Source organism: Maylandia zebra, unplaced genomic scaffold, assembly GCF_041146795.1.
Source record: "Maylandia zebra isolate NMK-2024a unplaced genomic scaffold, Mzebra_GT3a scaffold11, whole genome shotgun sequence".
NCBI classification, from domain to species: Eukaryota; Metazoa; Chordata; class Actinopteri; order Cichliformes; family Cichlidae; genus Maylandia; species Maylandia zebra.
In genome coordinates this window covers 1,052,180-1,069,322 of record NW_027490041.1, presented here as the reverse complement: position 1 = coordinate 1,069,322, position 17,143 = coordinate 1,052,180, and the positions used below count along the sequence as shown (strand labels likewise).

Genomic DNA, 17,143 nt, shown 5'->3' with positions numbered 1-17,143 from the left:
CTAGGTCCAATGGTCAGGCGAGCACTGGACGACACAGGGTGGCAAAGAACTCAAATTCCTAACTTATCTTATGCTCCAAATTGTAAAACCTATCGCATAACTTGTGCCTGTGAGGATACAGTGATCTTGGAACATAAAGAAATTTCAAAAACACATGGTGAGGAGTGTGTAGATCATCCTCACGCAGTTACTGGACTGTCGAATCTGCCTGACAGTCTATGGTCAAAAGGGCCCACGGATGTTGGCCTAGCTAAGTGTCCTCCTGTCTTGTTCCAGCTCAAGTCACACACACCAATTAATAGACCACAGTATAAACACAAGCCTGAAGCAGAGGCAGGAATTACAGAAACAATAGAAGGCCTGCTAAGGGCCGGGGTGTTAGAGCCCTCTCACTCACTGTGGAACACACCAATTCTACCAGTGGAGAAACATGGAACAGGAAAATACCGTATGGCACATGATTTGAGAGCCATTAATGAAATATTGCTCTCTACTACTGCACCGGTACCAAATCCGTACACAGCTTTATCAGCTATCACATGTGACCAAAAGTGGTTCACGTGCATTGACCTGGCAAATGCATTCTTTTGTCTTCCTCTGCATGAGTCACTCAGAGACATTTTTTCATTCACATACAGAGGCCAACAACTCAGATACACACGTTTGCCACAAGGCTTTGCACTTTCTCCAGGCATTTTCAATCAGGTGCTTAAAGAAGCCCTGTCGTCATGTAATTTGCCTAATGATTGTACATTAATACAATATGTTGATGATCTTCTCATTGCAGCCCCGTCAGCAGCGGATTGTACAGCGGCATCGTTCGTTGTGTTGAATAGGTTGGCGGAATGTGGCTTTAAAGTAAGTAAAGACAAGCTGCAGTTAGTTCGCCCTGAAGTGACCTTTTTGGGCCGGGTAATCGCACACAAATCAGTGGGTTTGATGAACACACACAGAGACCAAATTTTGACACACCCAAAACCGCGAACTGTGAGAGAAATGCTTTCTTTTCTTGGTTTAACAGGTTACAGCAGGCAGTTCATTCCGGATTATGCAGGCAAAACTGCCCCTTTAAGGGGCCTAATGAAGCAAGTTGGTGTTCGAAACTTTAAGGCTGAGTTGCCTTGGACGCCTGAAGCTGAAGCCGCATTTATTAGGGTAAAACAGGATTTGTCAAGGGCCTCAGATTTAGCCACACCCAATTATGACGAGCCATTCTATTTAGATGTTTCTGAAACAAACTCAATTGTAAATGGAGTGTTGTTTCAGAAAAAAGGGGGGGGTAGAGAAGTGCTCATGTATGTTAGTGTAAAACTACATCCAACAGAAGCAAAGCATCCTACATGTACACAACATGCAGCAGGGGTTGCTAGAATTATCCAAAAAACAGCACATGTAGTGAGAGAACACCCACTAAAAATACTCACTACACATAGCATAGTGGCATACGTAAATTCACAAGCATTTTGTATGTCACCACGGGCACAACAGAGACTGAGCAAAGTCTTAGAGGCCCCAAATTTGACATTCACACATGAAGGAATTAACATGGCTGATTTAATGGGTGTAGGGGAACCACATGACTGCGCCAAAAGAGCACAGATCGAGGAAAAGATTAGAGAGGACCTGAAGGCCGAACCCATACCGGGAGCTGAGGACTGGTTCACCGATGGATGTTGCCACCGAGACGAAGGAGGACTGAAAGCAGGGTATGCGGTGGTCTGCAGAGTAGGAGGAGATTATCAGGTCAGAGAGTCAGGAAGGATTGAGGGAAAGCAGTCGGCCCAGAGAGCTGAAGTGATAGCCTTAGCTCGAGCTTTGAGACTAGCCAAGAACAGGAGAGTGAACATCTACACCGATTCGGCATATGCGTTTGGAGCAGCGCATGTGGAGCTGCCTCAGTGGAAAAGAGCAGGATTCAGAACAGCAACCAATGCACCTATTTCCCACAAACATGAAATGGAGGAACTGGAAAAGGCCTTGGCTGACCCAGAGGAGGTGAGTATTATAAAATGCAAAGCTCACTCCCAAGGAACCAGTATGGTGGAAAAAGGAAACCAGAGAGCAGACGAAGCCGCAAAGGAGGCCGCAGGCTACAAAGGACAGAGACAAATGATACAGGTAACATCAGAAGAAGAGATACCTGTTGACCTGATTGAGGAAGTTAAACGGGCCCAGGAGGAGGCATCCCCAGAGGAAAAGGGGGTGTGGAAAAACAAAGGAGCCTGGCAGGATGGACATTTGTGGAGGGGGCCAGACGGGCGCCCCGTGCTGACAGCCAAAATGGCAGAACAGAAGGTGGATGAAGCCCACGGACTTGCCCACGTGGGGAGAGCCCAGATGGAAAGAAATTTGTGTCATTGGTGGCATCCTGAGCTGCGAGGAATGATAAGGGAGAAGGCCAGGATGTGCTTAATCTGTGGGGCACACAATCCTAAGCCAGCAGTAAAACCGGAAGTGGGTAAGTTTCGGCCCCCTGAGAGGCCGGGAGAGGAGATTGTTATTGATTTCACTGATATGATTGATTCCGGGCCGGGCGGTGTAAGATATTTGCTAGTGTGTGTTGACGCTTTGACCGGCTGGCCAGAGGCCTGGGCTACAAAAAAGGAGGATGCTAAGACTGTCATTAAGTGTTTAATCAATCATTACATTCCCCGTCATGGGTTCCCGAAAAGAATTAGATCAGATAATGGAACCCATTTTAAAAATCAAGATTTGGAAAAAGTAGAAAAAATGTTGGGCGTCCAGCATAAATTTGGAACGGTCTATCATCCTCAGTCTCAGGGGAAAGTAGAAAGAATGAACCTAAATTTGAAAAACAAATTGGCAAAAATCTGCGCGCAAACAGGGCTAAATTGGGTCGCAGCCCTGCCGGTTGCGTTGATGACCATAAGATGTTCTGTTAATCAATCCACAGGTTTTACACCATACGAGCTGCCAACCGGGAGACAGTTTCCGGCACCTTGGACGGTGGGCTCGGGTGAACGGGACAAAAAGGGGAACCGGTCCCACGCAGACTACTGGAACGAGCTAAAGGCGCTAGTGTCCAGTTTCACGAAACAGGCGGCTTGTAAGGGGCCCACAGGAGAAGGAGAGGTCCCGGACGCGAAAACAGTGTGGCTGAGAGTCATCAAACGAAAGTGGAAGGAGCCCCGCTGGACTGGTCCATATGAGGTATCGGCTCGGACGGCGACAGCGGTCCAACTGAAGGGGAAAGGCGACACCTGGTATCACTGGACGCAGTGCGCAGCTGCGCACGAGGGCTTGGTGGGGAAGGATCAATCTCAACCCGACGCAGGTGAAATTGAGCGGCACAATAATCCCTCACACCTGTGCAACGGACCGACCGGTAGTCTACCCGGAAGGTCAAAGAAAGAGGAGCAGACAAGGAGGAGATCGCCACGCCAACGAAAAGGAGCGGTACCACACTGAACACCTAAAACAAGAGAGAGGCTCTGATAAAGGGCTTTGAACTTTTTACTACACCATAACATTCACATACCACCATGCCGTCACAACAAGTAGACACTGGTGATGAAAGAAGAGTTTCAAAAGCCATCACAATGTTCAAAATTATTATGAGTTTGATGTTAACTATGTTGCTAATCATGGCTATTTGTTTTTTGATTTGTTTGTTGCAGACCGACCCGGGAAACCAGTCTGAGCACGGAGGCCATGCCAGTCCGGCGTTGTTTGATACACCAAGTACATCACGCGTGGTCCATAGTGATTTAAGGTTGCGGGCAAGAGTGAAGCGCGAGGTCTCTGGTAAAAAGGATGAGTGTCTCAGCACATATGGTGGTTTAGAATTAGATTATGTTATTGGTTCCACAACTTCCTTTACGTTTGATCTGTGTGATGTTGTTAATTGCAGGGACGTCGGCAGTGCTTGGAGGGGATACAATGTGTGGGTCTGTTGGGATTATTCAGTGAGTACGCACTGGGAGAGGGGAAATCGTCCTTATGACAGCTGGTGCCGTAATTGGGACCAGGTAAGGGGTTACACTGGGCAAAATTGGGAACCGTTAGAATCAGGATCAGAAAACGGGCTTAAACTACAGAGGGATTTTAGCCCCTCTGGAAACGCGTTAACTTTATCATTGGGGAATTGGCATCGCAAACAATCTATGTATTATTTAATTTTGGGGGTGGAAATAGCGGGGGTTGATCCAAAAGGGTTAATTACAGTTAATTTCCTAGAAAAACTGATCGTTCTGCTTTCTTTCCAGTGACTCCAAATAAGAATGTAGATAGGATTAATTATGTTCATTACAATGTACTGAGACTCTCTAACCTGACCAGAGACGGATTGGAGGGGCTAGCGAAGCAGGTGGGTCCGACCTCGTTAATGGGAGTGCAGAATAGAATGGCCCTTGACATGTTGTTAGAGCCTTTCTGAAACTATGCATGATCACTCCGGTGTTGGTAATCCGTTAGAAGGCTGGCTGACCTCAGTGTTCGGACGGTGGAAGGGGGTCATCGCTGCGGTCATGTTTTCTTTGTCTATTGTGGTGGGTGTTATGGTTATTTGTTGTTGTCTCATCCCTTGTGCCAGAAGAATGTTCAAAAGTGTGTCTGTGAGGTCAGTGGACCGTGGAGTCATTACTCCAATGTCCATGATGCCAATGATGCATGTGGAGCTGAATGTGTAGGCCAAGGAGGGACACAACTGTTTGTGACCTCTGGATTCTCCAGAGGTCAACAGAGGGAATTGTAGAATTAGGAGGGGATGTTTTTCTCATTATCATTTAATATTTTAATATGTCATTATTAGTTCATTAGAAGTATATAACCAGCTTTGCATTAAGCATAAATTGAAGTTTTTGATCTTATATTATTCTTTGCATTACAGTGATGGTGATAACTTTAATTTGATCTTTCTTACAGGTATCAGAATAATAACATGATTTTCCATTGCAGATGTAACCATGATCATTCCATACACATTGCAGTTTGTTGCTCATTTTAGAGTTGTGCTCAAGGTAATTAAAGGTTAAAAGCTACAGCCAGCGCGAGTCTGGCTGATCTATGGAGGGCAAAGGCTTTGAGCTTGGAAGGCCGCACGCGCTTACACAGCACTTATAAGATGTCATTCTTGGTGATTTTGTGCTTAGTCATGTTTTAATATGTTTTAAGTAGAAGTAGCTGATCCAGCAATATTCATTTAATATTATATACTTGATTTAGAGCAATACACACTGATGGTCTTAATAAATGAAAGAGTCCTTGTAGCTGCCATGTTGTGTCTCAGCAGGGTACAGACGGTTCCAGGAGAAGGGGGGCAGTTAGCATCTGCCCTCGGGAAGGAGACAATGTTATTCTTTGTGTTAAATAAAAGTGTCAACATTGATTGTATTACACCTGTCACTACGCATGAGGGGGCGTTCTAATACCCTGATTTCATAAAACTATGGAAATGTGTTTTTTGAGATGAGATCTGAGACTGTCTGCATACAGTGTCCATCTCCCACGTGTGTGATCATTAAATCATCGTTTGACTCAACCCGACCGGACCAGTGTTGTTATTGTGGGTTTTTCCTCTGGTGTCCATCTCCAATATTTTTGAACCATAACACCTGCTCCTCATCTCTGAATCTCTTCCTGAAGTACTCCTCCTTCTGTGGGTCAGTGAACCCTCTGACCTCTGTCACCATGCCGACACAGTCAGGAGGGATCTGATTGGCTGCTGCAGGTCGTGTGGTTATCCAGAGGCGAGCAGAGGGAAGCAGTTTCCCCCTGATGAGGTTTATCAGCAGCACATCCACTGAGGTGGACTTTCTAGGGTCAGTTAGGATTGTAGTTTTGTGGAAGTCCAGAGGAAGTCGACACTCATCCAGACCATCAAAGATGAACACAACCTGGAAGTCTTCAAAGCTGCAGATTCCTGCTTCTTTGGTTTCAGTAAAGAAGTGATGAACAAGTCCCACCAAGCTGAACTTTTCCTCTTTCAGCACATTCAGCTCTCTGAAAGTGAATGGAAATATGAACTGGATGTCCTGGTTGGCTTTGCCTTCAGCCCAGTCCAGGCTGTATTTCTGTGTTAAGACCGTTTTCCCAATGCCAGCCACTCCCTTTGTCAGCACTATTCTGATCAGGTCCTGTCTTTTGGGTGAGTCTTTAAAGATGTCTTCTTGTCTGATGGTTGTTTCTGGTCTGTGTGGTTTCCTGGATGCTGTTTCAATCTGTCTGACCTCATGTTCCTCATTGACCTCTGCAGTCCCTCCCTCTGTGATGTAGAGCTCTGTGTAGATCTGATTCAGAAGGGTTGGGTTTCCTGCTTTAGCGATGCCCTCAAACACACACTGGAACTTCTTCTTCAAGACAGACTTAAGTTTAGGCTGACACTTCTGAAGAGCATCTGAATCAAAAAAAGGAAAAAAGAAGGAAAAATACAAATCTGGTCTGAAGGAGCTATGTGATGTACTTTGGCCTTTATTTAACCTATCAAGTTTTTAATATACTCATTCTACCAGAAATTCATCAAAAAGGGGCTTCAGGAATTCCTAAATGTATTTCCTGAAAACAGCCACATTAAATGTTTTGAACCTCCACATCTGCATTGCTTTGCAGCTTTTCATATGTACCTGATGCCAACATGTGCAGGCTAAACAGGTTTCTGCTTTCTGTGCCTCTTCTCCAAACTTTGTAACCAAAAAAAACAACATTGAAGTGTCATAATGTTCCCCACTGCTATGTTATTTAAAGACGCATCTGAGAGGGATTCATTAATTCTTCTCATATATTACAATGGCGAAAGACAATGTAAACCGTTTCTGGCCACACAAAACATGTGCTTTACTTTATTATATATAAATGTGGCATTTTTTTCATTAAACATTTAAGTCAAATGACCGATGCTTAAAGAGTGTCCTCTTGTTAGAGAAACACTCTGACTTTTCTTTTTTAAGGCAATCAGTTTGCATGGTTTTTAAAAGTAAAGAACACTTGTGTTTAATTAAATACAGCTCACATTAGATCTAAGTAGTTTCACAGGTTTATGATGATCATCAAAATTCCTCCATGTAGTTTAGAAAATACATTTGCAGGCATGTAACAAATCCAAACATTCGTCGTAGAATGACGTTCTTGCCCTCTCCTTTTTCTTACAATGAATTCTGAGGTTTCACTTTCACATCTCAACAAACTGCAAGGTGACCATTTTTATTCATGGTATCTGATGCATGACCTCACCTTGTTGAGCAGATGGATCAGAGTTCAAACGCAGCTGAGAGAAAAGAAAAGGATCTTTGATCTGAAGATGCTTGATTGTTATCTTGCATGCTTTGTCTCCTTTTTTCCTCACTGTGTCGATCAAGCTGCGTGCCTTGTCTGCTCTGAGTGGGTTCCCCTCCAGTATCGATTCTTCCTCCAACTTATTTAAGATACCATCACTTACAAGGGCCTCAAGGAGCAGTTTAAGGATTTCTATTGTTACCCTCCAGACAAAGGCTGACCGTACCCTGGCAAGCTCCTCCTCTACAGGAAGAAGAAAGAGACATAAACATGCTTCTCAGTCGAAATCATGTGAAAAATACAGTGGAACCCCGACTTACGAATACCCATTTAACAAAAAATTCAAGTTACGAAGGCAATGAACGGCAATATTTCTGCCCATGGTACGGCAAAATGCCGGTGTAACGAAATCCGCTGGCTCTGATTGGCTGAGCCTACAATGCCCACAAGGCCTTCCGAATCATGTGACAACCCCTTGGCTTCCGTACTCGTGCTTCGCTGTTCCACTTGAACGACATATTGTTGTTCTAGTTAGCAATTAGCCTATCGTTCAGCATCACCTCACTCAAAAGGTGCAATGGCTGTTTCGACTTAAGAAAATTTTCGACTTACGAAAGACCCTCGGGAACGGATTAATTTCGTAAGTCGGGGTTCCACTGTATTTTAACTTTGTTCAATTAACACTTCAACATCTCATCAACAAATACTAAATTTTAGGGTGTGTAGGGTTAAAATGATGCCAGCTTAAAATGAAACCGAAGAAAAAATTGAAACTGAAAAATAATGAAAAATATGAAAAACAAAATCTTGTCATTCATATCCTGCATTCCAGATTAAGTTTAAAATAAGAACGAGTGCAAGTACGAACGTGAGAATTATGTATATTGTAATAGGTATATTGTACCTAAATGATAGTATATTGTACAAACATGAAAAGTATATTGTTAGAACTATATCTAATATTGTTAGAACAATAGTATACTATAATAATAAACTTTTCACGTTATAATGTGACATAGCTCTATTTTTCTTTTGCCTGGGTGGCGGCTCTACGCTTCCGTACTACACTTCTGTATCCAACACTTTTCAATGTGGCCTCACAAAATTATTATGACTACAACAACCATGAAAAGAGTTGGATGGACATTGCTACTCAATCACAGCTGCCTGGTCAATGTTTTTCATTAGTAATTTAGCAAAGTTGATGGTGTGTGTGTCTGTAAGACAGAGAGAGGGAGAGCGAGGGACAGATTTTGTATGATAAGCTTCATGTTATGAAGGCACAGTTTGAGCACTCGGGTCGCATCAGAGCATCAGGCCATATAGTGTGAGACCCTGCATCGTGACCTATGAACTTCTAACCTCTGCGATTTAATTGTACAGTTTGAGCAGGAGCTGAATAACGCGACTGAAAAAAAAAAATCGCACAGTGTTTGCCCAGCTTAATGCAGACTGTTTAAACTAAACAAGCTGCTGTTTCACATAATAAACCCTGTCAGCTGCAGTATTGTCTTCTGTTTTAACAGTTAAAGCAGTAGAGACGAGCTGTTTGCATGTGCGTGGAACTCTAGCGTCATTAACCATGCTAGCTGTTAGCTTATAGCTCACGCTAGCTAACCAGCGAGCAGTTAAAAGGACAGCTGAAGCTGCACAAAATACCCACAAACTTATCTCACTACAATGTAGCGCCGAAAATACGACTCGCAGCTCAAGCTCGACACAGCGTCTGTAACATAAGACTGACATCCAGCTAACCACAGCTAAAAGATATTTAGAGAAAACTTACAGTTTCCTCAGGTTACATGAACTGAGTTGTTTCACGCTGAAAAGTTGGTTTGTTTTGGCTCTCACTGAAGACATAGCTACTCTTTTGTGCTGCTTTTACCCAATGGTATCTTTTGCGAGTGTGGACGCGTCATCTGTTTGCTCCTTAAATGCTTTTCTTCTTTTATTGATTTTTATGCTGATTTTTTCCCTTTTTTCCGTATGAGCTTACCTGCGATAGCTTCTGGACACTTATAGATCATTAGGACTAAAGTGTTCTTAACAGAAACAGCAACATTTTTATAGTTACCTTATCCTCAGCGCTCCGTGTGTCTGTGGCCTAGACACAGCTGAAGCCTGATTACAGTGTCTGGGCACCGAACAGCCCCAATAGCCTGGAAAGGTGCTAACCGCTAGGCTAACTAGCAACAAGATGCCTTCCCTATCCACAGATGACTACCACAGCCTCCTGCAGAAGATTGCAGTACTGGAGACAAAAATTCATCGCTTAGAAGTAAACGTGGAGGTAAATGGACTGTGTGGAAATGAAACAACCTTGCCTTTGATTCAAAACAATGGCGATGAGCAAGCTAGTACACAGCTAAGGAGCACAGATAACATGACCAAGAAAGTAGACTCTGTGCATTATTATAAATCCTCAAGTGATAATCCCCCCTTGGACTGTCTTGGTGCAAAACCAAGACATAAATCATGTCTCCTGGAAGGCGGAGGACGTATCACGGGCAGAGCACAGCGAGCTGAAATCTCTGAAACCGACTGGCCTTCACTTCCTACGAGACAGAGAAGCTCTTCTACCCCTGTATACGAGAGGAAACAGGACTGGACAACAGTGAATAGGAAGGTTAACAACAAACCTCCAAAACAACTGAATGTGAAACTGCACAACAGATTTGCTCCACTATCAAAGGACCCTGGATCTATATCGGACAACCATCCATCTAAAAGCAGCGAAGTAAGGTCTGAAAATCTGTTGAAAAGTAAAAGACCACAGGGAAAGCTAACGGCTAGGCCTGAAACTCTGATTGTGGGTGACTCTGCCGTAAAGGATGTACAAAGGATGTGCGGTAAGAACACTAAAGTCCTCTGCTTTCCTAAGGATATGGTCAACAACCTGAAGGAGAGAATTCTTCAAATTGCAGATGAATATCCAACTGTGACAAACATTGTTCTGCATACAGGGTCAAACGATGTGTCCAAACAACAGTCGGAGGTTCTGAAACGGGACTTTACTGGATTATTAAATACTGTAAACTCTCTGAATGCAGCTGTATTCATCAGTGGACCTGTACCGCCGGTCAGAGGAGGAGACGAGAGATTCAGCAGGTTGTTTACACTGAATAAATGGCTTATATCAGCATGTACTGACCACTCGGTGCATTTTATCAACAACTTTAATATTTTTTGGGAACGCAGGCATCTGTTTAAAGCAAATGGATTTAATTTTAACAAGTCAGGGGTGAAACTGTTCACCTCCAACTTGTTTTATTCCATACGTCATCCATATGTGCTTGGTGCCAAGGCTGAGATAAACGAGGAGTTATCTCATAAAGAGGAACAAACAGTACTCCAAGAACAGACAAAGCCCAGCAGAAACCTTGAGGAGGAGCTCCATCTGCCCCCACCCGGGAAGAGCCTCAGAAAGGAGAGACATCTAAGGCAAGAAGAGGGGTCCCTATTTGCCTCCAACTCTCTCAACAACACCAACGACCAGGACCAGGGACCACGATCTTCCCCAGTCCCCCAAACCCCTGACAGGCCATCACCCTCCTCCCCCTCCCTTTCTCCCTCCTCCCCACACCTGAAATTCACTGAGGAGATGATGGAGCGGGTCAATGCTGGGCTCAGATCTACCCCCCGGCCCAATCCCTTTTTGTCCCCCATAAACCCCCCACCAGAGCGGCCAAAGGTTCGCCATCGAGCCCCGCCCTCATCAGAGCAATCGAAGTCACATTGCCCAGCCTCGCCCCCCTTAGTTCCTCCTTACCACCTTCATGCTTTGTCTCCACAGTCTGATGTGTTTAGGGTCCGGGCTGCGAGGATTATGGCAGTGGTGACTTTTCCCAGGAGAAGCTGGGACCCTGTTTACTAGAAGGTTTTAAAATCTCTGTACTTTTAGGTGACAGGAGACATGTGGCCTGGTCAAAACACAGAGAGCTGCACTCTAAAAGATCTTTAAACATAGTAAACATACCTTGTGTGCCACAGACTGCTCCCAAACACGAGGGGACAAGTAATACCTCTAAAACACTTAAGTTGGCTTTATTAAACATTAGATCTCTAGCTGGGAAAACATTTTTAATTAATGATTTAATCACTGAGCACAGCCTTGATTTTATGTTTCTAACTGAAACTTGGTTGGACCAAAGTAACAGTGGAGCTGTTCTCATCGAGACGACCCCTCCTAACTACAGTTTTATCAGTGAGGCCAGGGTGAGCAGGAGAGGAGGAGGGGTTGCTGTCTTATTTAATGAATCATTTCAATGTAAGCAGCTATCTCCTGGAAGTTTTCAGTCTTTTGAATATGTGGCTTTACAGCTGAAGGCCCCATCCAAAGTTGTGTTTCTTAATGTTTACAGGCCTCCCAAATACTGCACAGACTTTTTTAATGACCTCAGTGAACTGCTGTCTGTGATCTGTGTTGATTTCGACTGTGTAATTATTGCTGGGGATTTTAACATCCATGTGGACAACCCTCAGGACAAAGGGACTAAAGACCTGAGTAACACTCTGGGCAACTTTGGGCTGACTCAGCATGTAACAGAGGCCACACATAATAGAGGACACACTCTTGACCTACTGATCTCCAAAGGCCTGAGCATTTCAAAGGTTACTGTGTCTGATGTGGGCCTGTCTGATCATTACTGTGTTTTCTTTGAAAGTAAAATCTCAGCCCACACAAATATATCAACAACAGTGATCACAAAACGGTGTATAACTGAACACAGTAGTGCAATTTTTTACCAGGTCTTCCCATTAACACCTGACCTGCCCAGAGGGTCAGTCAATGAGCTCGTCAATAGCTTCAATGCTAACATGTTAAATGTAATGGACACTATTGCTCCCATTAAGGTGAAGGTTATCTCTGGAAGGAAAAAGTCTCCATGGAGAAACTCCACACTGGTGAAAAATGAAAAAAGAGAGTGTAGGAAAGCTGAGCGCAGATGGAGAAAAACAAACCTCCAGGTTCATTATGACATCTATACAGAGAAACTTCACAATTTTAATTTACAACTGAGGAGTGCAAGGAGGTCCTACTTCTCTGACATCATCACTAAAAACAGCCATAATGCTCGGGTCTTATTTTCTACAGTTGACAGGCTAACAAACCCTCCTGTGTCAGTGGCAGCTGAACTTCATTCGACCATGGCCTGCAATGACTTTGCCAAATTCTTCACAGAAAAAATCCAAAAAATTAGACAAGCAATTGGTACATCAACAGCAGATCCAGGATATGTACTGTGTCCACCAAAAAACTGTTTAAACACCATGAAACAGTTTCAACCTATTAACAGCAAAGACCTGGAGGACATCTTAGATCAACTGAACTCCTCCTCCTGCTGTTTAGATGTCCTGCCAACAAGTTTTTTCAAAAAGGTCTCAAAGACTTTAGAGTCAGACCTGTTACAGATCGTCAACTTTTCTTTATTATCAGGTGTGTTTCCAGAATCACTAAAAACTGCTGTAATCAAACCTATACTGAAAAAGGACAATCTTGACAAGACACAAATGAACAACTACAGGCCGATCTCAAATCTCCCGTTTTTAAGTAAGATCATTGAAAAAGCAGTTTCTCAACAGCTCAGTTACTTCTTAAAACAGAATAACTACTACGATGCCTTCCAGTCAGGTTTTAGACAGAACCACAGCACTGAAACCGCTCTGACCAAAGTGTTTAATGACATATGTCTGAATACAGACAGTGGAAAAATGTCAGTTTTAGTTTTACTGGATCTCAGTGCAGCATTTGATACAGTTGACCACAACATATTACTCAAACGACTGGAGAACTGGGCAGGTCTTTCAGGAACTGTACTAAACTGGTTCAAAACATACTTAGAAAACAGGAAATACTTTGTATCAATAGGTAACTTCACATCTGAGCAGACAAGTATCACATGTGGAGTTCCCCAAGGTTCCATCTTGGGACCCTTTCTGTTTAACATTTACATGTTCCCACTGGCACAGATTATAAAGAACAACAAAATAAACTGTCGTAGCTATGCAGATGACACACAAATATATATCACAATGTCACCAGGAGACCAAGGCCCCGTACAATTTTCTCCAGCTAAACAAAAACAAACTGAGGTAATAGTCTTTGGCGCCAAAGAAAAACGATTACAGGTCACCAGAGAACTTCAATCTATACATCTAAAAACCACAAACCAGGCGAGAAATGTGGGTGTAGTGATGGATGCAGACCTAAACTTAGAAAAACACATTAAGACAATAACAAAGTCAGCTTACTATCACCTCAAGAATATATCAAGGATAAAAGATCTGATGTCTCAACAGGACCTGGAAAAACTAGTCCATGCATTCATCTTTAGTAGGCTTGATTACTGTAACAGCATCTTTACAGGTCTACCTAAAAAATCAGTCAGACAACTACAGCTCATTCAGAACTCTGCTGCTCGAGTCCTCACTAAGACCAAAAAAGTGGACCACATCAGTCCAGCTCTGAGGTCTTTACACTGGCTGCCTGTCCATCAGAGGATAGACTTTAAAGTTCTGATGCTGGTCTATAAAGCTCTGAATGGTTTAGGACCAAAATACATCAGTGACCTCCTGACCCAGTATGAACCTTCCAGATCCCTCAGGTCATCTGGATCCGGTCTTTTATCAGTTCCCAGAGTCAGAACCAGACACGGAGAAGCTGCATTCAGCTTTTATGCTCCTTATATCTGGAACAAACTCCCAGAAAGCCTCAGATCAGCTGAAACACTCAGTTTATTTAAATCCAGGTTGAAGACTCACCTGTTCTCAGCTGCATTTGAATAAAGCACCAAATCCACACTTTAAGCTTAAATTTCAAAACTTACATTTAACTACTGATTTTATCTACTGTTCTGATTTTATCTGTTTTGATTTTATATACTGTTTTGTTTGTTTGTTTGTTTGTTTGCTTGTTTTAATCAATTTTAAATCATGCTTTTTATTTGTTTTTGTTTCTAATGTCTCTGTAAAGCACTTTGAATCACCTTGTTGTTGAATTGTGCTATACAAATAAATTTGCCTTGCCTTGCCTTTAAGCGAAACATTCTTTGTATGTGAGGAAAATGCTGTTCATCCTCTTCAGCTCTAGCGTAGACAACTGGCTTTGCCATGTTTTCATGTGTGTCTTCTTTCCGTGTGTCCGCTACTTTGAAACGCTTGGGCCGCTCTGCCCGCCACAGTTTCAAGCTGGTCATGTGACTGCATGGCCACATCTGATTGGTAAAAAAGTTACCGGAAACTCCACTGGCGGCATGTTATCTAATGTGTTAAACTAATTATTTTTTAAAAAGTAACGAGTCAAATTTTGGAAATGTAGCAGAGTAAAAGTACCGTTTCTTCTTCACAAATGTACTCAAGTAAAAGTAAAAAGTATCGTGCAAAAAGGGTACTTTAAAAGTAAATTTTTTTTCCAAAAACTTAATCAAGTAAATATAACGGAGTAAATGTAACTCGTTACTACCCACCTCTGCAGACGGGCAAGTATACAGGTATACTATGAACAAATATACATATATAAAGATGAAGCACTGTGAGGTAAACAGATCTACAGAGTGCTATGAAAATATCTACAGTAGTGGAAGCGTAGCTCTCTGAACAGACTATAACAGTGTAGGCACTATAACAGAGACTACACCATGTCAGTGTCCTAAAACTACAGCAGTAACCAACGTGGTGAATGTTGATAATGAAAGGATCATGGTCACTGGGAGGAGGAGTGTAGAAGGGTTAGGTGAGTGTGGATGGAAAGGCTCAGCGGGGACTGAGTTCAGTAGGGTGACAGCTGTGGGGAAGAAGCTGTTCCTAAACCTGCTGGTTTTAGTCTGAAGGCTCCTGTAGCGCCTCCTGGAGGGGAGGAGGAGCTGGAAGAGTTTATTGGCAGTATGAGAGGAGTCTGAGAATGATGCATACTCTGCGTAGAAATCTCTTTTTGAGCGTTGTGTGATGGAGAACTTTGCTTTGTGTAATGTTATAAATACTTGGATAATCCTCAGAGTCTCTGGACTTTTACTTAGAGATATTATATTCAGTCCTGTGGATAGTTATATATTTAAAAATATATGATCCTCTCTGGTTACTCTGGTATGAATGACTCTGAATCACTTTATGGTAAATAACACACTATTTGCAAATTTGCAAACTGTGAAAGAATTCCAGATGACAAGTCTGTAGTTCGACATACAAGTGACGACCTTTGACCTTCATCAGTTTTTATTTAATTGTGTCAGAGAAACTCAAACGTGCTCTTCATGCAGCTGAGTACATTCAGTGTTTAAAACGGAAGCTGTGCAGGTCTGAGATCAGCAGCTTTGTGAAACACCAAGCTGAGGTCCTGTTAATGCTGATATATAGTGACACAGTTACATTTCAATTTAATTCAATTTTATTCATATAGCGCCAAATCACAACAACAGTCACCTGAAGGTGCTTTATATTGTACAGTAGATCGTACAATAACAGATACAGAGAAAAACCCAACATTCATATGATACATGGGTGATTAATCCTTTTGACTTTGTTTTTATCCATAAAACAGCTGCAGCTTTCACTACAGCACATGTGGTGCTTTAACCTTTGTACTGTTTGCATCAGTTCATTCTGCAGTTAACATGTGAACATGTTGGATGATCTGTCTGCTGTCACTGGGTGGTGCTGAGGTCTGAATCAGCTCCTGTAATCACAAAGAGAACAGAACCATCACAAACTGAAATATAAAGTTTATCTCAAATCTGAAATAGAGCTGATCCTTCTGTCCTCACACACCCAGGATCTGAAGTTCTTCTCTTACATTTCTTTAGTTCTTCAGCTCTGCTCACATACGAGCTGTTTATTTCTTAAAGCCGTATATACCAACAGATTTTCCAATATAATGTTAACCTTTGAGTTGTTGGTGCTTTGTGAATGTGAATCTGCATACATGAGCAGACGGAGCAGGTTTCAGTCCTGGTTCAGTCTGCTGCTGCACCGTGGTCACCAACATACAGAGGTATCATAACAAATATTAATGCTTTTTTCCCTCTCAAAGGATGTAAGCTGTACTGCACATGTAACTTTGTGAACTTACCTCAATAAGAATGATTCAGACTGTTTTATTTAACCTGAATATTTGAAACAAACTTAGTAAAAACAATACACAGAGTCAGTGCTAAAAATGTAATCCGAGGAAAAATGAAACACACATTTTAACTTAAGCTGCCAAGCAGAAGTATTTGGTTTGAGTACATAAATATTAGGCTTTGCTATTTAATCTGTAATTGATGATTAATGAGGGGTTACTAAAGTGCAAGCCTTTTTTAAAATATGTGTTAATATCCTTACAGATGTGGCAAAAGAGTGAAAACATGCTGCTGTTTGCACATATTGAATAATCAGCTCTGCACAGGAGCTGCAGCAGAGTGCAGCCTGTTGCTCTTACAGTGTAATACTCATAATAAAAGTACAGTAACTGTGGTTAGTTACTGACTGAGCAGCCCGGTGCGTTTCTGCTCATTTCGTTCACCTGCACGGGTTAGCTAAAAAACAAGTTTTTCCGATAGCCGAGTGCCCATCTTAGCTAGCTAGCTAAGGATGTTAGCTACAGATTAGCTTACAAACACCTTTCACTTACCAAAAATATTGTGGCGGCTCTCAGGTCCTTCTGTCAGGCAGACACTGAAGAACACCTGAGTCTGTCAGTTTGAAACAGTCGTTAAACGCTGGACCTCCTCTCAGCGTCCCCGCTCTATGTGCCGTTCAGAGATACGCATGTTTCTTCATGACTGCGGCTGCTGCAGATATTAGGTCGTCCATGATTTCTACAGTCACTGGTCAGCAATATAATGTGCGCAAACATATGTGGCTCATATATGTGGCTCTGAAGCCCCGCCCCTCAAGCGCACCCTCAGATGCCGAAGCAGTGCCAACTAATTGAAGC

At 42.7% G+C, this 17,143-nt stretch overlaps 2 protein-coding genes across 4 annotated transcripts in view; both read right to left on the bottom strand.

Moving 5' to 3' along the window:
* The window catches only part of LOC112432846 (protein NLRC3), a 154,899-nt gene that overhangs the window by 127,277 nt on the left and 10,479 nt on the right, over positions 1-17,143 (bottom strand). The gene's annotated exons all lie outside the window — the stretch shown is intronic.
* LOC112433918 (protein NLRC3-like) overlaps positions 4,687-17,143 on the bottom strand; it is a 255,062-nt gene continuing 242,605 nt past the window's right edge. For 2 of the 3 annotated variants that reach the window (XM_076881305.1, XM_076881306.1), the window contains 2 exons: positions 7,189-7,473; positions 4,689-6,355 (listed from right to left, as the gene is read on the bottom strand). In XM_076881305.1, the coding sequence (XP_076737420.1) occupies positions 5,520-6,355; positions 7,189-7,473 (1,121 nt within the window). In that variant the 3' untranslated portion in view covers positions 4,689-5,519. Of the gene's footprint in view, positions 6,356-7,188; positions 7,474-17,143 lie in introns of all 3 variants that reach the window. The other variant, XM_076881304.1, reaches the window with a different exon arrangement.